General features: G+C 35.0%; 3 protein-coding genes across 7 annotated transcripts; 1 reads left to right on the top strand and 2 right to left on the bottom strand.

Moving 5' to 3' along the window:
- Positions 1–1,527: 1,527 nt before the first annotated feature.
- Positions 1,528–3,829, top strand: LOC125208085 (1,4-dihydroxy-2-naphthoyl-CoA thioesterase 1). 5 transcript variants are annotated; one of them, XM_048107640.1, is made up of 4 exons: positions 1,528–1,671; positions 2,492–2,756; positions 2,831–3,022; positions 3,463–3,829. In XM_048107640.1, the coding sequence occupies exons 2-4, from the start codon at positions 2,598–2,600 to the stop codon at positions 3,613–3,615; spliced, it is 504 nt and encodes a 167-aa protein (XP_047963597.1). In that variant the 5' UTR covers positions 1,528–1,671; positions 2,492–2,597; the 3' UTR covers positions 3,616–3,829. The 5 variants fall into 5 exon arrangements, with proteins under 5 accessions (XP_047963597.1, XP_047963600.1, XP_047963598.1 ...); XM_048107643.1 differs by having other exon boundaries at positions 1,571–1,671; positions 2,495–2,756; XM_048107641.1 differs by having other exon boundaries at positions 1,618–1,902.
- Positions 3,830–4,538: 709 nt separating this feature from the next.
- LOC125208636 (polygalacturonase-like) lies at positions 4,539–6,746 on the bottom strand. The gene is made up of 9 exons (XM_048108287.1): positions 6,459–6,746; positions 6,237–6,368; positions 5,982–6,149; positions 5,877–5,897; positions 5,580–5,787; positions 5,422–5,503; positions 5,219–5,327; positions 5,015–5,131; positions 4,539–4,930 (listed from the first exon to the last, which is right to left on the bottom strand). Exons 1-9 carry the CDS (start codon positions 6,744–6,746, stop codon positions 4,709–4,711), a joined length of 1,347 nt encoding a protein of 448 aa, XP_047964244.1. The 3' UTR covers positions 4,539–4,708.
- A 5,902-nt stretch (positions 6,747–12,648) lies between these two features.
- On the bottom strand, positions 12,649–17,840 carry LOC125204996 (probable galactinol--sucrose galactosyltransferase 2). The gene is made up of 13 exons (XM_048103774.1): positions 17,659–17,840; positions 16,600–16,822; positions 15,981–16,219; positions 15,567–15,657; positions 15,419–15,467; positions 15,219–15,310; positions 15,015–15,125; positions 14,580–14,702; positions 13,875–14,427; positions 13,733–13,800; positions 13,510–13,644; positions 13,127–13,433; positions 12,649–13,049 (listed from the first exon to the last, which is right to left on the bottom strand). Exons 2-13 carry the CDS (start codon positions 16,788–16,790, stop codon positions 12,771–12,773), a joined length of 2,238 nt encoding a protein of 745 aa, XP_047959731.1. The 5' UTR covers positions 16,791–16,822; positions 17,659–17,840; the 3' UTR covers positions 12,649–12,770.
- Positions 17,841–23,201: the final 5,361 nt, after the last annotated feature.

Raw genomic sequence — 23,201 nt, 5'->3', positions numbered from 1 at the left:
ACTAAAACGACCATTCCTTTTCTCATGAAAAAAGACAAAAAATTCATTCTTATAGTCCAGAAAGTATTTTTTAGGTTTAAAAAAAATACAAAAATTCTTCCAATAAAATTATATTTAGACATCTAATGATATTTTAAAAAAATAAAAATGACGGATGATATTAATAAAATGTCCAAAGATAACAAAGAAAAGAAAAGTATAGTTATCTTTTTAATATGCCAATACCGATATATTATGAACCAAATGATAACAAAATGTGACCTACCGACCTCGTGAGTTAGTAGTAGTAATACATTATTTGGTGAAAAATTAATCCCGCTATAGTGTCACCTACCGGCATCCACCTTGACCATGATAGTGGGTGATTAATGCCACATAACTTATTATTTTAATCTTCAAAAACTTTGATCACTATTCATGTCACTAAATGTTCTAGCATTAACATATTTTTAATTTCTTACATAAAACCGTTTTATATACATTGAATAACGAAAAACAATTTTAGTGGTGAAAACGAAGGAGAGGAAAAAACAAGAAACTTTGTACGTTCTAATATTTAACATTAAATTTTTTTTCTAAAAATAAATAAATATATCGAGAATAAATATTATTTTGAAGCTACATACCGCACTTACCAAACGCATTCAAATTTTATTGTTCTTATGTTTACATATTTTTGAAAGGGGCCTATCTCAATTTCCTAATGTTGTAATATGAAGAGAGATAAATTAAAGTGTGTCATAAATTAGTGAGTAAAAAAAAGGTACTAGTATAAATTAAAAATGCGCTTTATGATTTGGAAGCATTTTAGTTAAAAAAAAAAACTAAAAAAGTGTTAACAAACGAAAAGAATGTAAATACAAAGTCTATGGATAATATTTTTAAAATCGTTAAAATCAAGAACCGCATATATACAAACGTCAAAGTCCAAAGACCATTTTCATAGGTCATCCATCCTCTACTACTAGTCGTAAATGATGTGAAATTGCAACCACATGTTTAAAAAATCTTTAATTATTTTCTCTTCCATTATATAAATATTTAATTTATAAATTATGACAAGGGTTATGAAAATAGTTTTGAAATTATAAAAATAAAAAGGTTTAAAAATTAAACAAAATCAGTACTTCTCTGTTCTCTATAAATATGATCATCTTGGATGACAAGAGAATTAATGCACAAAAACTAGTAAGAGATAGATAAAAATAAATAAAAAATATGGAGTATTATTAGGGGAGAAAAAATCCATCTTATTAGAAATAAGGAAATTTCCAAAAATAGAAGAAAATATTTTTATGAAACTTCCAAAATAAAAAATATTCTAATTTTTATGGGAAGGAGATAATTATAATATCAATACTATTAACTTATTACAAATGCATATAAATTGTAAAACCACATTTTTTGAATGCGTTATAAAACGGTAGTGCGCAGTGCAAGACTTGCCTTTCCGGTGAAGTTGACAATGACCGCTGCTACAAAACAAAAAAAAATAAAAAATTGGCTGGCACCTGTCCATTTCTTGTTTTCTTTCTATACACACACACAATTCCCTTTGTTCTCTTCCAATTACTGTATATGGCCCTCTTTTGTTCTCTATATATCTTATCTACCATGCCATGGCGACTTCTCTCCCCATGATGCTCTCCACACTTTACACCTAGATAGCTGGTCTCTCTCTCTCTACCATGTCAAAATTGATACTCTGTCTTTATGATTTTGGCCTCAAAACCTTTTGCTCTCTATGTGTTCGATCAATTTCATGCCATGATTTTGTTAGAGATAGTTGAAAATTCAGCTGTTTCTGTTTGTTGAAATTCATCATCCACTTCTGGGAAATACAAAAGGCGGAATCTTTGCCTTCCTTTTGCTTTTTAGGCCTCTTTTCTTTTTGCATATACTGTAATTTTCAACATCCCAATACGCCTTTTGAAATTCCGGTATATTTTTGTTTTCTGCTGCTTTGATTTCAAGATTTTATGTTCCTAATTTATCTTCTTTCCCATTGGCACTGTTTGCTTTATAATCAAGACTAAAGAGGGTCCCCGTTACCTTAATTCAGCTTTATATTTGATAGAATATTGTTACCTAAAGTCAAGATAAGTTTGGTAGGAAGCAGATTGGAGGATTTTCATTATGAGGGCATTTTCGTATGTCTAACAAAAAGCAACCTTAAACAATGCTTGCAAGATCTTGTCTGCAGGGGGAAAATAGGATGCTTTTGATAGTTCAACATCTTTGCATCAGCATCTCATATGTGGAGAGTTGTTGTTAGAATTCATATGTGGTTTTGAGAGTCTATCTTGATCATAAGAAACCATACAAGTCTCCTTTGCTGTGTGCGTGCACGTGCTAGTAGTTAGTATGATAGATGTGCTATGGCTACTTGCCCTTCTCCTTCACTAGCAATTTGTTTCTGAATTTTCTTAGTTTTTACTTAATACACAAAATTATCTTCTAATCAATGTCCTTTTTCTTTTCTTGATTGCAGTAGGTGTTAGGTTATCTGCTTTGTGGTTCAATTGTTTAGGTAGATTGGTCACTAAACGATATATCCCTTATAAGATATCATTGGATCGGTCTAGAGGGCTGGGATAATGAACCAACCACCGTCTGCCAAAGGGCCGTCTCCCTCGACAGCACCATCAAAGACGAAGGAGTTGGATTTTCCACTCCACGCTCTTGGATTTGAGATTGATGATCTCTCGCCTACCAAAATTTCTGGCCACATTCTTGTTACGACAAAATGCTGCCAGGTAACATTCCTTCTCCCATCTCTGTTTGTCATTTATTGGGAATTTGAGAGGTTTGATTGAGCATGGAATGACAGCCCTTCAAAGTGCTACATGGAGGAGTTTCAGCGCTGATTGCAGAGTCGTTAGCAAGCATGGGCGCTCATCTGGCATCGGGACTGCAGAGGGTGGCTGGGATACACCTGAGCATCAATCACCTCAAGAGTGCTAAATTGGGCGACTTTGTAGTTGCTGAAGCTACGCCATTCAGTGTTGGAAGAACTATTCAGGTGCGTTCTGTAGCACCATTTTTCGGCAAATAAACTGTTGGAGAATGCGCATGTCTTAGCTGAGAAACTTGTGTTTAATGATGGTGAATATGTAATATGAGCAAATGTTGAACAAAATAACCCACTCTTCACCTTGTGAAACAGAACTGGTCAAGTTATAGGTGAACACATTATGCTACACGATGGAAAATATCAGTTCCTATCTCGATCTTTGGTCGTTTTTCTATAGTGATGTTGCAGCGTTTGATAAATTACAAACTGAGCTATTAAGTATGTCTTAAGGTGATAGCAATAACTGAGCTCCTTGTGTTTAAGTGTAATGTAAATATCACCTTTTTGACATAATTGTGAACAATTTTAGGAGTATTTGTTATGACAAATCTCAATTCTCAAACTACTATCTGTAGAAGTTGAATGATGGTGTAGTGATTCTCTGATAGGTGTGGGAGGTGCGTCTTTGGAAACGCGATGCTTCAAACGCAGAGATGAAGACATTGATTTCATCTTCAAGAGTTACTCTTCTGTGTAACATGCCTGTCCCAGAAGCAGCAAAGGATGCTGCTGATGGTCTCAAAAAATATGCCAAATTATGAACTTCAATTCAATAATTCCTACCCACTATTGTCTATTAAGAAAAATAACAGACGCATCTCTTAAATGTATAATACAGAATAATTTGTGTATATTCACGTATGTTTACAGGCCACTGTATATTGGTCTGGAGCAGATTGTGTGACACATTAAACCTTATATTATTCGGCAAAGCTTATTTTGGAATTCAAATAAAAAGGAAGCAACTTATACTAATTGAATTTATTGGAGCACTACGAGTGATACGATGTCATGATTTGGATGCTATCAAAGTTACATAGTGTATATTCGAATTTAGATGCCTCGAGCAAATGTGATGACGAAGGTAGATTTATTATTTTTTATATGGGCTGGGCCGGGACGGGCCAGAATTCCAATTCCCATTTGGGCTATATGAAATGGATCCTTGTGTATAACATAAGTTTGAACTTACTGTTTGCTGGAGTAAGTTCAAATCTTTTCATGGGTTTCTTGCCTATAGGTCTTTTCATCAACAACTAACAATTACTAATGCAGTAATACTAATAGTAACCATTTTGCTTTGGCCCGATTTAGAAGAATGTGTTCTAATTTCACCTTCACTTTATTAACTCCTGTTCCTTGGACAAGTACATTCATTTTTTCTTGCAAATAGTATAATTAAGTACTCCATCCGTCCCAAGATATTAGAGCTCTTTCTTTTGGGCACAGAAATTTAGGAGATGTTTAGTGGTGTAAGTGGAGTTGGTAGTAAAGTCAATTTTTACCATAAATAGAAATGGTTCAAATATGTTCGGACGCCCCAAAAAGAAATAAGGGTCTAATATCTTGGGACGGAGGGAGTACTATATAGAGACTTATATATTGTCCTAGCTACCTTGGATCAGGTTAATTGGAAACATCAGTACTGGTGCAAATATGTTATTTAAAGCAACTAAGGATTTTAACATCGATCGATCTTTATTGATGAAGTATATATCTTTATACAAGTACATGAATTCTTTATACAAAGTACATGAAACACTAAAATTAAGGTTTGCCAACTAAAACACACATTTAGTCACAGCTAGCATGCATAAAATGTACTGTAATAAAATAAAGCAATTAGGTGAAGAGTTAATTAGCGCAATTGGGTGAAAAGGTTGGTGGACTCAAGAACTTGACATTGTTGCAAACAGCCTTGGAATTCGCGGTGCTTTCACCTTGCAACTTGACATTCTGCATAACAATTCCCTCACACGGATGGCTCTTGCTGCAGTCGAAAGCGATCGCCACCTTGGAGGCACTTGTCCCTTTGATGTTCTGATATAGAATGTTCTCCACTTGCACTGCTGAGCTCTGAAATAAGATTCATATATTAGATAATGAGCATGAGGATTTTTTTTTTAAATTTCTGAATTATGGTATTAATTATTAACTCACCTCTTCTTTACAAGGTTTGTCTTGATCACAATAGTGTTGGTCTATGATTATTGGATTCTCCACATTTTCCATCTCTATGTTCTGAAATTTGATGTTGCTTGCTCTACCAGATCCACCCTGTACATATTTTTCAATCAACATTATAACATACAATTTGCATTAATGAGAGAGACAGTGGTTGCACATATATGTATGTATATGTACCTGCCATGTCTTGATCCTGACCCCATTAGTTGTTCCAGAAAGCTTAGCTCCATTGATCACAATGTCGGATACGTCAGCTTCTGAATTTCCAGCACCTAAGCTTCCAATACTGAGTAGTGAACCAAAAATGAGTAATGAATTTCCACACAAAACACATTAATCAAATTTAGAATTATATATTCTTAAATGTAAATTAGATTAACCTGATTCCATGGCCAGGTCCACAAGTTATACCGGTCGCCAAAACCTTCTGTGCTCCACTTACAATCGAGATGCAGTCATCACCTAATTCATCACGCAACACTTTAATACTAATTCACAATCACTCATAATTTGATAGGTGAAATTAATTAATTAGAACCTGTGGCGATGGTGGTGGAAGAGATTTTGATGTTTTGGGTGTCGGTGACGTGGATTCCATCGGTGTTGGGGCTGTTTCCAGGAGCCGTCACCACAAGGTTGGAAACTTGAACATTTTTACACTTCTCAAATGACAAATGAATTTGTTGGGAATTTTCTATGTTTAGGTTATTCACTACCAAATTTGTGCACTGGTAGAAGGTCAAGGCCTGCATGCATGGATTTAATTAATTAAGTAAGAACTAGTATTTCATTTATATATACATACCATGTAAATAAATTATAGAAATCAACGTACCGTTGGAGCAACGGTGCATGGCTGCAAAAAACAAAGAATCTTGTTAGTGGTGAGTGATGCTAGAAATCAAGAAACAAATTACAACTATTAATTTTGTTTAATTACATTGGCTTTATTTGTTTTGCAAGAATTTTGCCACCAGATTTTGCCATTGCCATTTACTACTCCACCACCTGAAACCACTAGATTTTGTACACCATGGAAAACAATCCAATGCCTCCTATCTTTGCTGTAGTCTGAACGATCATTGGATGCTATTATAGCTCCACCAATCTGCACAACATCAAGTAATTAATTTCAATTTCTTTTCCAATAAATAATAAATTTATCAAACTTGATATTGATTCATGGCCTTTTTACCTGCACTGTTATGCCAGATTTGCAAGGCCCTGAAAACTTAATTTGTTTCACAAGAAAATTTCTGTTTTTTGGCACAACAAAATTGACTTCTGCTGAAGATGAACATGCTTTAGCCCATGCTGTCTCAAATGCCTGAGAATTCATTTTAATAGTAAATCAATAAATCTCAATCATGTTATCATATACTAGTATATATTCAATTAAATCACACATTTAATTTACCTTGGTATCATCAGTAGCTCCATCACCTTTAGCCCCAATATCAAGCACATTAACTACTGTTTGAACCGATGCTGCAGAAAGTGATCTCCTACTCTTCATGTAAGTCTTGTACGAATCGTTCTCAGAGTGGAGCCCAGCATACGAAGGAAAGGCGCTCAAATCATAGCCCGATTCTTGCTGGTAGGCATTACTAGGCAAATGGGCGCCATTGCTGAGGCCGGAGGTGGAGGTCAAGCTCAAAGAAAATGCTACCAATAAGTATGAAAAGATATACTTTTGAACTCCCATTTTCTTGTAGCTTTTGGGAAGAGCAAATATCGGTTTGTGGATAGATTTTTCAGTTATGAGAGAGGTATGGATGTTGTGATAAAATAATGTGTAGATTGTTGTCTATTTATATAGATTGGTAGTGGGGGTGGGGGTGGTAGGGTTTTGCATTCTCCACGGCTCAATTTGTTATGGAAATGATGGCATGGTGAAGATTTACAAGGAACAGGAATGTAAAGGCCGTTGCTGACTTCTGCTCCATACTTGAATAAATATATGCCAAACTATTTTTTTCTTTTTCAATAATTTTTGTATCTGTGCCTTTATGCAGTTCTTATCTTGTTATAACTATAACTAGTTTTTTTATGACATTGGTATATAGGAATTGGCAATAATGAAATTAGTAGTATGTAACATATCAAGTTTATAACAGTAACATGATAATTAGCTCCATAGATTCAATTCATTATACAAATGTAAAGTACACAATTCTGATTACTATAATTTATGATACGTAGTTATTTATGAATGTATTACCTTCGCAATTAGGTCATAGACCGTTGCTTCTTTCCTTTGAAAATTAACGAACCCTAAACGTTATGAAACTTATTAGGTCAGCTTTTTTGAAATTTATCTCTTTACAAACTTTATCTTATTAATTGCGTACGTCAATCTTGATTTAATACATTATCTTAACAAAAGTCTAGTGCGCCCACAAATGCTTTAATTTGTGTGTTTGTGTAAATACGCACACTATTGTATAGTGTTGATGAAATCCTTTTTTTGTAGTACGGTTGCCTTTTGTAACTGTCGAAACTAACAATATATGAATGGTGTATATCTGATGGTTTTGAATAGAATATGGAGTAGTTATGAATAAAACTATATTGTGATAATAGAGATATATATTTGGATTTCTTGCCCATTCATTAAGACTATATAAAGCACGTTTCATGATAAGAGAACTCAAACGTCCCCAACTACACAACTTTATCAAAATATGTAATTTCTCACACGACTTTGCAATTTGACATCATCAAATTAAAGATTTTTTTTAAATCAATAATCATTGCCTATTCACCCTATAATCGACCTTCTACAGTTCTACTATACTAATAGGGCTAAATTTGAAAATGTGAATTTAGATAATATACTGTACATTATTTGGAATGATTAACTTTTAAGATACATTATATTATAGATAGGTACCTAAAGAATAAGGGTTTGCTTAGAGAAATCTGCTAAGTAATATATATGATGAGATATTCTACGAACCTTAATACTACTATATGGCACGTGGATCCATCAATCCCCAATCAAATCCAATACTATGCAGATTTATTAATTTATTCCGACAGTTTCGGCTGATCACTTATCCTCTCCCTAAAAACCCTATCCAAAATTAGGGTTATGAGCAAACAATCAGTCGTCATTGAATTTTGACTCAAAACCCTAATGAGAAATTTTAAACGTTCCACACGCCATAATTTAGTTAATTAGTTAGGCTTATCAAGAAAAAACAATCTCACCCACAGATATTAACTATCTACAATTCTCTGTACATGTATAGTTATTCTTATTTACACTTGGTTGCAAACTTTCCGAAAACTGCAAAAATCAGTTAGATAGTTGTCTAATCTAGTGCATATCTTGAGTAACTTGGTCCACGAAAACACTTTTCATCATTTATTGAAGTTTGAATTTGGATTATGGTCTGATGCAATAAGGCAATGTTCTTGAAAGTTGAAAACATACATCTCAAATCTGTGCAGTGCACATAGCAATATGAAAAGCTTTGCATAAAGAATAGTTAGGTGTATAATGTAATTTAGGGTTTTAATTCCCTTAGCTTACGTATTCTCGTGTATATTTTAATTTAAACTAAACGTTGGAGATGGTTATTATCCGACAAAATCGGATATCTAGATAATTAGATCCATATTTGGATAGAAATTCTATGAATGATTAGAAATGCTAAGATGGAATTATAGAAGTATGAAGATAAGAAATAAGGTCAATATCAGTTTCAAATATTGTTGCAGCAGTTGTTGACATATGACAAGATCATATGTCCTTGTTGTCTGTGTATCCCAATGTTGTAGTCTCTCTCTCTCTTCCTCTCTCTCGTTTGAATTCAATATATACAAAAAAGTATGTATATAGGTGCATGTATTAAAAGAAGAGCAATGGTTCTTTACCTAAGTTCTGTATCTGATGACAAAATTAGCATCACATTTCGACCAAATATAGCTAGCTAATTCCACACAGTGTAATAAAATTGGGAATGTGATACTTTGTTCTTGGTCACTGTTTCAAGAGGAAAGCAGGAACAATGTACACGTGCGTTTTGGATTGAGTGGAAGGTGCAAACGTTGTCTACACAAATTGCGCATCATTTAAATGTGAATCAAACATTAAATATGTTGGCATAATTGAAATTTTGATTGAATTCCATGTGTATCCGTACAGCAGATTTTAGAGATGTTATTTGAATAATTTTGAAGAAATCATGAGTGAAATAGTGTATGGGGCCTGGTTAGGCAAATTTTGTGAGTGTGAATGTAACATGCATCAATACTATTACACCAAAAAGAGGCCACTTTCAGCAGCTGCTGGGGCATTTCCAGCAAACACCAGCTCTATAATGGGCTGTGACACAAGCCACCATCAAGATTTCATTTTTGAGCATGGAAGATCCCCTTTAGTGTGTGTGTGTGACAGAGAGAGTGAGAGAGATTTCCTCACACATTAAAATTTTTGTATGATTATGATTTTTGTGCTTGTCGTTCTAGTTGAGATTAATTCATGTATTGTTGTGTACTGTGAGTTTGGGAATTAATGTTTAAAGCATGCATATATCATGTACTATGTGTCAATATTTTCATACAAAGTAGAGACAAGTAATATGCTATTTACTTTTAAAATTGTACAAAAGAACAATCTAGTTTTAGTAACTAGTATAAAATAATTCAAATTAAAAAATCGTAACTAAAACTATAATTAAATCTATGTGTGAAAGGTCAAGTTTCTTTGTTGATATTGAAGTACTCCTACAAGAAATATGAGTATTAATAATGATTGGGTTAGGACACCAATTTAATATGGGCCTTTGTGGTGATGGACCAGAATAAGCCCAACTATACTTTACATCATACATGAATCTTTTGAGAGCTCAAAACATTAAAAACCTAACATTCAATAAAAATGGCTCTCTCCACTCCACTAAATTTGGCCATCTCACAGCTTTCCGCCAACCTGCCAAACTTGTCCATGTGAGACGCACGTGATTCGCGTAAGGAAATGTGGAGTTTAAATGCGGCCGACAATTGGGTCCACAAGTCCGTTGGCTTCAACTGAAATTGGAATTGGAGCCTTCAATTCCAAATTCGCTATTTAGTAGCACAAAAATATTTGGATTTGAATTGAATTGCAATTTCAAATTCGCTATTCGGTAGCTCAAAAATATTTGGATTTGAAATTGATTTGTAATTTCAAATCTTTTAATTCCACATTTTGAATTCTATATCAAAAATAGAAAATTGTAATTCCAAAAATCCAAATAGTCATGAAATTTCACTATATATCCACAACACAAACTTCACACACTACACACATTTCACACACTTCTCACTCTACACACATTAAAAACACTACACACAGTTCACACATTTCACACACACTTCTCACACTATACACATTTCAAACACTATACACATTTAACACATTTCACACTACACACACTACACACAATTCACACATTTCAAACACTACACACAGTTCACACATTTCACACACTACACACATTTCACACAGTTCAGACATTTCAAACACTATACACACTTCACATATTTCACACACTACACACATTTCACACTTTTCATACACTACACACATTTCACACATTTCAAGCATCCTATTTTTGAATTTTTTTTTCAATTTTTTGAATTTTTTTTATCCAAAGCGAACTAATTGAAAAACTAAAATTTTTCAAAAGTTTAAAATCAATCAAACCGAAAAACTGAACTAAATTTGAAATTTTAGTTTATGTGAAGTGTGTGTAGTGTGTGTATTTTGTTTAAAATTTGTAAGTGTGTGTAATGTGTGTACAATGTGTATAGTGTATGTAGTGTGTTTATTTTGTGTGCAATGTGTGTCTTTTGTGTGTATAATGTGTATATAGTGTGCGTAGTATGTGAAGTGCGTGTAATGTGTGAAATGTGTGTAGTGAGTGTGGTGTGTGAAATGTGTGAAGTGTGTGTAGTGTGTGTAGTGTGTGAAATATGTAAAATGTGTGTAGGGTGTAGTGTGTGAAGTGTGTGTGTGTGTGTGTGTGTGGTGGGGGTGGTGTGTGTGTGTGTGTGGATTTTTCAATTATTAAAAAAATTTAAATTTTAATTCTATTATAAAAATTGTGATGATATTAAATTTAAATATAATATAAAATACTCCCTCCGTCCCATATTTGAAGTCACATTTTGTTATGACACGAGTTTTAAGGAATTGGTGGAGTATGTAATTAATGAAGTGAGATGGTGGAGTGTGTAATAAATGAAGTGAGATAGTGGAGTGTGTAATAAATGAAGTGAGATGATGAAGTGTTTGATAAATGAAGTGAAATGATGGAGTGTGTAATAAATGAAGTGAGTTGGTTGAAGTGTGTAATAATGTAGATAATGACATTTTGATGTACTTTTGATGAACAATGGGGTAAAAATTATATGATCAAATATGGAAAATTCTAAATGTGACTCTAAAACTGGGACGGACTCTTATGGCAAAATGTGACTCTAAAACTGGGACGGAGGGAGTAATATTTAGATAACTTTGTTAAAATTTTAAAATAAGAAGAAAGGAAAATGAAATGGAATGGAATGGCCATTCTTTAGAGCATCCACAACAGTGGAATAGTCCATCATTGTGGTGGACTAGCGGGTGGAGGACAAGCCCGACGGACAACCTCTTGTCCGTCGGATAACGCGCTAGTCCGCTATTGTGGGCTCCCGACGGACGAGCGGACGGGCTAGCGGTTTGTCGATTTTTTTTTATATCAAAACTCTATATATGTGGCTCGTTGCACTTTGTTTTTTTTTCGTGAACTATGTAATTTTTTTTAATTATGTATGTTTTTATTTAATTTATATAAAATGGTTGCATTTTCTCGTATTTGTGAATTTTTTATTTTGTTTGTTGGGATGTCCTAGTGCTTGTCCACTATTGTGCAGTGCCAGTGGGATGTCCTAGTGATGTGACAGTGCAGTGACTCGTCCTAGTGACGTGGCAGGAGGTATTTTTGGCTAGTCATAGTGCTAGTCCGTCGGCTAGTCTGTTCTATTGTGGATGCTCTTAGCTAAATGGATGGAATGACTATTCTCATGTGAAATGAAATGGTCATTCCAAGAAAAAAATTTACCAAGCAAAGGAATGGAATGGAGATAGGAATGCAATTTCATTCCCTCATTCCATTCCACTATACCAAGTAGGGCCTTAGTGTATTAAGTAAATAAAAAAAAATAGAGGTAATAAAATGAAATGGAAAGTGAATACAGTAGAATAAGTATAAAGTAAGAGTGAAAATAATGTTAATTATTCTATTAATGAAAATGACTCAACTACGAGGGAAACGAAGGGAATATTATTTTTAAATATGGAACTCCATCTGACTATTATTTTTAAACATGGAACTCCATCTGACCATTATATCCATTAATAAATTTATGTCATAATTGTATTACTATTACAATATTCTTATATTATGATGATTCTTTTTGTTTCAAAATTTGACTTTCAGCGTCTGCGTCTGTGAATTGCAGTTCTAATTTTAATCATTTTGAAAGTTTGATCCTGGTTGATCGTCAATTTCATTTTGTTGGCAATGGCTGCAGCGCGGAAAAACAAAGGAGAAAGAAGAGTAGATTTGCGTGAATGAAATTGCAAGGAAAGATACATATATTATGAGATAATTGGCACAACAACACATTGCACTTATTCCTATAGAGTTACAATCTTAGAAAACAAGGAACACGACTCCTTTATCTCTGTAGACCCTCAGTATTGGATCTCAATAGCCCATCTGTACATTTCCTCCACTGGCACTGGGATGGACAGACTCACTAGTCCCGTGCCGGATTCATAGTCGAATCCAGTCTCACTGCCTCCCACAGTGCACTTCAATGGCCTCTCAGAAGAGTAGAAGCCAAAACGCCCACATCCCCTGACTTTGAGTGTGACGGTGCCACCAGAGATGTCGCACTGCTCCACAGCGCCACCACTGTTGAACATGTCGAGCAAGCCAATTGGCGCCAAGGAAATGTCTGATGTGATCTTCTGCTTTTTGAGATGAAAACAGTTAGTTTTATGTAATGATCCATTCATATATGATCTCTTGTATGACAAAAGCTGACCTTGAGAGGGCATATGTGGTAAAGCTCGTATTCAAGAACCTTGAGCGTGACTGGGAGGGATGCGCCTTTAGGCAGGCGGACTACCTCGCCAGATCTATGTGCATACACAATGGCATCACCATTCCATTCTGGTCCAGCAAGTTGGGCAATGCCATTAACGTCCATAGCTTGAACGGAGCCAGTGAGTGTGCCAGGGGAGGCATCATGGATGCGCGTCTTCTTCTCTATCTTGCACCACCCTGCACCTTGGCAATTGAAGACGCCAACTACTCCAGAACACTTGTTTGCATTCCAGATTTTGAGCAAGCTGCCATGGTGCTAGGCATTAGTTCACTTCCCCTTAAAAAAAGGGGTACAAAATGGAAATCTCAAGTCTCACAAACCTTGTCCCGTCTCTTGCTGGATCAACAAAGAGGCAGTCTACTGTGGGGCGTCCAGGAAGCTGTGCACGAAGAACTGATCCGTCAGGAAGAACCAGTTTTTTCAAGAGCTCAAAGTTGTGGTTACCGGGCTTGTCACTGTGTCGAAGAACAAGATGACATTTCACTAAACTAAATACTAGTATAAACCAAAGTTAGATTAAGAGTGGAGAAATAGCAGGATTACCTCACATATATTGAGCATCCTCCTATAGCTCTAGCTGCAGCATGATAGTCAGCAGCAGGGTGCAGGCTCTGCAATAGCAGGAAAAAGTCAGTATTTTTTCCATGTAATTTGTTAGTGAACAAGGTGCAAGAGAAATACTCACGTGAAACATATCCCAGTCAGGCTGCATGAATTCCCCTAAGAAAATGGTGTTATAAGCTACTGAAGAAATGTGGATGGTGTGAGAAGCAGGATCACGAGGGTAGTAATCGTCAGAAGCTCTGACGACAGCAGTCTGTCTGGCGCTGTAGATTCCATCAGTGTTGTGGCACATGCAAGAGATGCATCCATTATCAGCAAAGTTGCGAGCAATGGAAGCTTCGAGGGCTTGATGGTAGCTACGAGTAAGAGAAACTCTGCCTCCGTGACCAGCTCCGAGAGTCTCAATGATGTTCTGCACATCAACTTTAACTCCATCTACTCCACAGGAAGCCAAATAGGCGTGAAGCTCGTTGTAGAAATTGAACACTTTCTTAGGAGGGACAAGGCCCAACCCATGCACGGCAAGACTATCCATGACAATGTCTGGTTGGTTCCCCATCACACCGGGAGATTGCACAGGATATGCCAAAGCAGTGTCATAGTGTTCCAGCCCCGGACCTGCAGGCTGCACTCCACCCCAGTAACCCGCAAGAGCATGCCAAACATAGACGAACCTGTAGTACAAGTAACAGAAAATTTACATTTATTCCACAGCTCATAAGTTAATTCTAAGAGTTCCTAATCCACTAGCAAATCTTAATTACCCATAACGACATAGAAACATAACTACATATCTGCAGTAGAAAGACCAAGTTCAAGAACTTACTTGACATTGTGCTGTTCCTTGGCATCTTGCACAACATGTTTCAGACCTGAGTCCTGTTCTTTGGTTTTTCCATTCTTTTGGAACTTTGCATTCTCTTTGATTCCTGTTAGCCGGTTCGCAAACCTAAGAATACAGCAGTTACATATATAGGTTAGGCTATGTTCTATTGTAAAAAGTGATGATAATTGCTATCATGGTATGTTAAAGCCAGCTTACACAACCAAATTCCATGACAAACACCGGCTGTATTAACTTTCTCTAATGCAAGCTCAATGACATACCGAACTAATCTTTATCAATTTGTGACACATTTAGAACAGCCATAAGATCCAGGCAGACAATAGCAATGTGATTGTGTCTCTTAAACTATATCTGATATGTAATTGATACTATTAGTTAAAATCTACTGAGAATTCGAGTTAGCAGTTGTCTTACTGAGCTCCTTCTTGTACAACACAATTGGCATCATTCTTTGCCTCATTGCCAATCTGCTGCCAACCATCGTCTATGATCAGAAAGCGTGGTGGTGTACCTCCCTTAGACAAGCTGCAAGATTAAATACGATTTCAGCAACTTACACAGATAACCAATTTTTTATTGTTTGTTATCATTAAGGTCCAAGAAATGCAGAAACTGTACCTCTCGAGCCCTTCTTCAACACCCTCAGCAGTGACATCAGTGTAAAACGCATCCCATGTGCACCATCCAAACCAGTCCAGGAAAGCAGGCAACTTCATTGAATCCAAAATGCATTTATAAGTAGTATTAGCATAAACTTGGATATTATGTCTTTGGACTAGTCATTAAACATTACATATACTAATCATTAACTTTTCTACCTTCTTCTTCTCTCGGTGATGAAATGTTTGCATATGTTTCTCAACAGCTCTGTTTGGTAAGGTACAAATTTTAATATCAGTGAAAGCCCATGCCAATACAACTTCATAGAAGAGACTGGAAGTTTGCAAAGAAGAAACAATGCCTTACTTGACAGCCTGATCAATGACTTCAAAGGGATTGAGCCCAGCATGCATGTAAACAAGGTGAAGTCCTTGGTCTGTCTCAACCGAATCATCTCCTGCAACCAACGACATAAAAAACAAGGTCGTTCCTATTCTCGAACTCTTTTGTTCACGGTCATTCCCCTTGAACCCAGTGAACTCCATTATTATATGCATTTGATGAAAGGAAAAGCTGATTTTTCTCCAACGTGGTGGTATATGCCTTGGATAACAACCTCAGCCCATCCTACAGACCCTTATATCTCCATGTATGATGAATAGTAAATAAGCTTAAAGTGAATGGCATAGCAGAATGTATGCGGCCGGCAGGACGAATACCATCAATGATTCAATATGTATATACTTAACCCAATTGCTTTTGGGTGCCATGAACACTCACCACTCTCAAGGCAGATCTCCAGCTCGCTCTTGTCGTTTCCTTGAAGTGCTGCTCGGAATGGCCCTTCAAGAATAGGCAGAAGAACAGTGTAGATAGTCGGGGCATCTTCTCCTTCACTGCTGTCCTTACTCTCGATGAGCATGAACTGAGTCTCCAGTGGAATATCTTTCCCACACGTCCCCATTCTCTGGGTCATCCACCAGAGCTTGAAACGAAATAAGCACATGAAGCGCACGTCCCTGTTACAGGGGAAAATTAAATGACCATCACAGTAGTGGAGTTAATAATAAATTATTGGCACATAAATTTCCTAAATGAAGTCCAACAATAACTAGTGTGTTTTTTTCTCTAATTAACTCAATCTTCAGTTAGTTTTCTGTAAACTACTGTGAAAGGTAAAAGTGATCTGTTTTTTACCATTACATAAACTTGTAAAGATTAACAATATCAAAATTATTATTCCCATATTGTTATAACAAGATTCAAATAACCATGTTTTCTGAAATGAATTTGGACAGATTAAACATGCTTTCGCCCAACATAAGTCCCTTTTCGTTATAAACCTAAAGATTAAGCACTAGTAGAAACAAATTATAATATGAGAGAGCCTAGTGCTTACTCCAAGACACCAACTGGAAAGACATGGAGACATTTGCTGTGAGAAGCTGTGGCACCAATGAAAGCACCTGCGACAAGGCCTATGCCAGATCCTGGGGTAAGCACAATGTTTTCAGGAACCCCAGTAAGTATGGTTTTCCCATGAACCACAAGGTTCCCGTCGTTGACAGAGATCTTGGGTGTAACCGTCATCTTTGCGAGTTTAAGGAGTACTTTAGAGTTTACTGCACATAAAGAAAGATCAAGCAAAACTTAGATATTGATCCCCAGCATCAACAAACAAATCACACAAAAGAATGTCCAAGACTCTGTAGTACTAACACCAACAAAATAAGTACTACTATCTGAAACAAGACAGAAAAAAGTTTGAAATAATGATACTTCAATTTCAAAAAAGAAATAGCATCTTTGGACCAGCATACGATACAGAGATCTGTTATTTAGATCCAACTTTCAACTTTTAGGCGACTTATCAAAACATTGTCTTTTGCCTTCTCCATCCTCTTTTTCTCTACTTTTTTCCCCCAAGATACCAACACAAACAAAATTACTTTGAGCAGCGGAAAGTAAAACTTGTGGCTGATCAGGTTACATCAAGCAAGTAAGTAAAATGTAGTCACTTTGTATTAATCATTCAAAATATTTGTTGATGGGAGTTCCTAAGCAAATTAAAGGGAAACACAATGAACAGGCTAATAGGCCAATAGCTAACATCAAAATACTCTGAATGTACAAACAAGAATATAGTAGTAGTATTTCTTAACTTTACAAAAAAAAAAAAAGATTAAAAAAACATGCAGATAAACTTGGATGTAAGTTGCTGTGTGAAATCACCTCCAAATAAATTCAATTCTTCCGGCCATTTAAACGTGAAGCACAATAGGACACGAAATCATTTCCAAGGAATTAGTGCTAAAATTCCGTGAAAAAACAGGTCTAAGAAAATAAATTCGAAAATCTAATAAAAACTCGAGGATAATTACTTTAAGCTTACTCCAAACAACAAATCTAGAGATAAAGTAAAAGCAAAAAAACAATTCCAACAAGCACCAAATTTTACCTTTTCAATCTCCTTTAAGCCGCCTCCAAAAGCAGATCAAATTATCGCCGTCGAAGATGCGTTTCTAGAGAGAGAGAGGGAGAGAAGAAACACAGTCCACAGCTCCAGTACGGAAGCAAACTTCACGCGAGAGATGACGGAGGGGAAGTGAAATGCAAGGGCACGCAAATGCTCAAACAATGTGGTGCGAGTTTGAAGAGGGAGCTAGCTCAGGCTTTTATAGGACATACAGCGTTAAAGCTCGAACAATTTCGCCCGAGCTTGGCTAATCCCATGGCGCCACGTGTCGGATTAGTTCGGCGTTTAATTCAGTGTCATGTCGAGTACAGTGTGGGGCAGGGGTATTTATGTCATCTAATCAAGTAGCCTAGATTGGAGAGTGGGAGAGTTGGTTGTGATTTACCACCAAAATATTTCCCAAAATTTCTTTCGGAGGAAACTGTAAAATGACTTGCAACAAATGTACAAAAAAGTTTTTGTTTATTCTTGGCATTAGATAAATAGGGGTACTAAAAGTTGATGGATTTTGTACTCCCCATTTAAGTTTATTAAATTTTGTAGTAGTAGTTAAATATTCGCCATCTCTGGAATTCGCACCCAGGTAAATTTCGTTTTTTAATTTTGTAAATTATACTCCTACAACAAAATCATTAATTTAGAGATAGACTATAATAAAAAGAGAATTCATTTAAAAATGTTTCTGTTTGACACCTATAGATGTATTCAAAGCATATCTTATTACAGAATAAATAACAATTAATTAGTTATTAAATCTAAAACTAATGGATCATTTTTACATATGAAAATCTTATAAGTAGTATTTTTTAAGTTAATAGATAAAAATAAGTACGTTCATGATTGACAGTTATGGTATAATCTAAAATTTGGCCATCATACTCAGTTACCTTAATTTTGCTAATTTTGCGATTACCATAACTCATTCTCAATTGTTATTTACTTGTATCAACAATAATGATAACATCATAAATCTGCAACGAGAAAACTCTAATACTCTAATGAGTACGTTTGTAACTTTAGACTAATTGATTTTATAGTTATGATGACATAATTATAATATTATGATAAGTATGAGATGTGATCAAATGAAAACTCTAAATATTGTAAAAACTCAAAACTATGATTTGGACCATTGAAAAATGTCAACAGATCACAAAAAGCATCAACAGGAAAATGTCAACAGAATTTCAACAATAGTCAATGATTGATGTTGTGTTGATATTGTGTTGACATTAAAATCTTGAAATTTTACAATGTGTTGATAATTGTATTAAAACTGTGTTGAAGTTGTGTCGATGAATTTTGAGTTTGTACAATATATAAGTTGTATTTTATCACTATCCTGATTAGTATATTGCAATATTGTGATGAGTATGCGATAACTTTATCATAAATAGATTTTGCTAATAGCATGACAAAAAAAATACTACGTACTTCATATTTAATTATGTAATGAGTAACATGAAGCTTGATGATAAACTTGAAATAATATGATGTTTATTTGCATACATAAACTTCGATATGTTATTTATAGCTAATTAACCATGTTAAATTGTGATTGAATAACATTGTGACAATCAAATTGTATTATTATAATTTATTGTAATTTAATGGATGGGTATTTACACCTATTCACACCTTAATTACTTTTTGCTATCTTAATACTAGTTAATACGATTTTGATATTATTAACTTTTGTGAAGTTCTTATATCTACGGATGATTAGAGGTCACCAGACCGAACCGCCTCGGCTGAACAGGTCCGGAACCGTTATCGGCGGTTCAGAACCGTGAACTGGAACCGCGGTGACGGTTCGGAACCGGGACAAGGTTCGGCGGTTCCGACGGGCCGGTTCAGGTCTTCAAAAAATGAAGACCCGTAACCAGCGGTTCGAAATCGCCGGTTTGCCGGTTCCGATAGCTTTTTCAGGTGGCAGGCGTAGGGTCAGAAAACCGGCGGTTTACCGCCGGAACCGCCGGTTTTCCGGTCAGAAACCGCCCGAAAAAAAAAACTGAAAAGTGAACCGGCGGTCCAATCCGGAACCGCCTGAAACCGGCTGGAAACCGCAGGTCTTGAACCGTGCGTTGAACCGTGTCTGTCCGGTTCAAGAACCGGAACCGCCAGAAGCTATGGCGGGCCGATTCAGGTTCGTAATTTTTCCGAACCTGAACCGCTGGTTCCGAACCGGTAACAGGCGGTTCTTGAACCGTGGAGACCTCTACGGATGATGCGATATTCTAGTAATCATAACCATCTAAAATTTGATCAAATTTATTTTATATATATGGATTGATATATAACTTTTCATATATTCTTGATTCCATTTGATTATCATAATAAGTACAGGAAGCTATAATCAGACGTGTGGCCAAATTGATTCCAAAAGTTGAAATCCGTGGTTGTGATTATTATTTGCCACTGTCAAATGAGATAATATAATGGTGTCTCATTTATTCTTATATTCCATTTATAATTTGATTAGATCAGTTGGATTAGTTTTTATGGGGATGAAAAGTTCATATAAGTGCATGTGATACACAATTGTTGTTATCCACATAATTTTGGAGTTAAATGTGATTCACCCGACATATCCTCTTAATCCTCGGGAAAATTTAACTAGATGTTAAAAATATTTTGCAATAAGCTCGTAGAGATAATGATGTTTTAGTTTTTAATTATGTTTAATTTAAATTGATCAAAAAGGACAAAAAAGTCTGTGCAAAAAATTATATTATACTCACTATGTCCCGCTTTAGCAGTTCTATTGACTTTTTTGTCCTCTTTTTATAAAAATGATAAAAAATAGTTAAGACAATAATGTAGATAAGACTCTTCTCTATATTATTCTCTCTTTTAATATATCATTTCTCATCTTTAACTATTTTTTATCATTTTTATAAAAAGAGTGCAGAAAGTCAATGAGACTACTAAAGCGGGACGGAGGGAGTATCAAAGTTTAGAGATACGTGGAGATATTTGAAATTATGGAAGATTTGACATTTCTATTCGATGTTCATAGTCACAGAAGTTAAAAAAAATAGCTTAATTAGTAATAAATTATATCACTGATCACTAATAAGCCATAATCTACTAATTAATTTTTAATTATCTTTAAATTATGTCATTATGGGTGAAAATAGAAGTTTAATTAGAAATAAATAATATTGAATTGAATTAAAAATTCATAGAAGGCAAAATGTACAATTCAAATATTCAATTCAATTTTAATCAGACTTACCAATTAATATATTAAAAAATCTTATTTTAACCTAATTGTATCATCAGTACAAATTTCTTATCCCAAATTAACTACTACTATCTCATTATATCATGGAGTATTAATCAAACAAAATACGCCCTAAAATATGGTTTGATTTAACGCAAAAGTGTCCCAAAAAATGAAATAGATATACACAGACGTGCGTCAAAGGGTGTAATCAATTGCTAACTTTCTTAAGTTGCTAACTTGCTAACTCATCAACGCAGTATATTAAAAATGTCAACACGATGCCATTAAAATGTCAACACATAATTTTGTTGAACTTCAATATAATATATTGATAGTATGTGTTGACATTTTTAATACACTATATTGATGAGTTAGCTGAGTTAACAATTTAAATAGTTAGCAATATAACGCACCCCTGCGTTAAAATGACAACACTTCTTACAATAACATCATACCACCATTCCTAGCCAATCATTTGTACACGTGGACGAATGATAAGTTGCCATGTGGCAATAAAAAAATGCTCAAGTGTAAAAATCTCGGCCAGCTATATACAACACTGCATACATCAATTTTTTCTCGGCCAACAATATTCAACACGCTATACAACAATCTATAGATTGTTGTGTAGCGTTTATAATATTGATGTGTAGCGTTTATAATATAGCTGGATATGTGGTGACACGGTGTCACTTTAAGAGGTGTTGTCATTTTAACACAAACCTATACACACATATCAACTAAATTTGTTCTCATTAAGAAAAATAAAAAAATTAACTTAAAATAAATCTTAAAAATTACTCAATCTTTTCCATAATTGTAGAGTTATTTAATTTTCGGTACTCGCTTTAAGAAAATGATACTCCCTTCGTCTAGAAAAAATAGACAACTTTTACCATTTTGGGCCGTCAACTAAAATTAGACTAATTTTAAAAATGGAAAGTTTTGAACCAATACTAACCATACACATCATTCTAAATGTAGATCACAATCCACTAACACTACTTCCACCACCACATTTCCCTTTCTCTCCTACATTATCAATTATGCATTAAAACTCGTGACATTTATAACTTTATCTATTTTTTTTAGACGGAGTAAATAGTTAGAGTGAAGAAAAAATAAAATAAAAAAAGAATAATATAAATAAGAGATTTCTCTATATCATTCTCTCTCTTACTTTATTATTTATCCACTTTACTTATTTATAATACTATCAATTTTTTAAAATGAGTGCAAATAATAAAATAACGTAACTCTACTAGTAATATAGGGAATAATAACAAATGTAATGGGATAATATTTTCAAACCACCGACTTGAGTGATGGAAGAGGAAGAGTAATTGAATTGCATTCTATTGTCATATATATGAAGCTCAAATGTTGAAAGTAAATCTATAATATTTCAAATTTCCTAAAATAGGCAGAACATTATTAACATTTATTTTAATATTTTCCGTTTGATAGTACTACTATTAGTATTGGTTTCAGTGATAGAAAATCGTATCCTAGGCGTCAATTATGCCAGCACAACCTACCAAAAGAGTGCCACAGTCATCACTTCGCCACGTCAGCTGCCAATAGGGGAAAACTCTAAGCGACTGTGGGTCCTACCATTGCCTGATTAGGTGAGGAGTCTCACCGTAATATTAACGCAATTCATTATGTAAGTTACTCGTAATTTCCTCCTTACGTCTCATTTTAAGTGACATTTTTCTTTTTGAATGTTTCATTTTAAATGACATATTTCTGAAAGTGCATGAAAAAATCATTCTCTTTACTTTTACTCTCTTTTTGCTTTATTCTCTTCACTTATTTCACAAAATATAATTATATAAAATCTCGTGCCATTATGGAAATGTTTCATTTAAAGTGAAACAAAGGGAGTATATTATAGCAATGTACTATTAGAGCATCTCCAATGGTACATAGGCCAGCAATAGGCCAGCAACATAGGCTAGCCATTCTCTCCCCTGCCACGTCAGCAACACTAAAAAATCTACCTGCCACATCAGATTTAGGTCAGCCATAGGCTAGCCATAGGCCAGCCGCAATAAAAATAATTCAAAATATACTACATTTACGGAATTAAAATTACGATTAAAATACGGAATTAAATTTACGAGACATATACGGGAAAATTAATCCATTCCATTAAAAAAAGTACAAAGTTTTAAAAAAAACTACATGATTTTTTTTTTAAAAAAAGGGCTTCCACACACGAGCCCCGCACTCTCTACTCCTCATTGCCGTCGCCGTGCCGCCGCCGCCGGGCTGCCGCCACCCGTGGTATCCG

This window comes from Salvia hispanica, chromosome 2, assembly GCF_023119035.1.
Source record: "Salvia hispanica cultivar TCC Black 2014 chromosome 2, UniMelb_Shisp_WGS_1.0, whole genome shotgun sequence".
NCBI lineage: Eukaryota > Viridiplantae > Streptophyta > Magnoliopsida > Lamiales > Lamiaceae > Salvia > Salvia hispanica.
The sequence above is the reverse complement of the archived record's forward strand: the minus strand, read 5'-3'. Positions and strand labels throughout refer to the sequence as shown.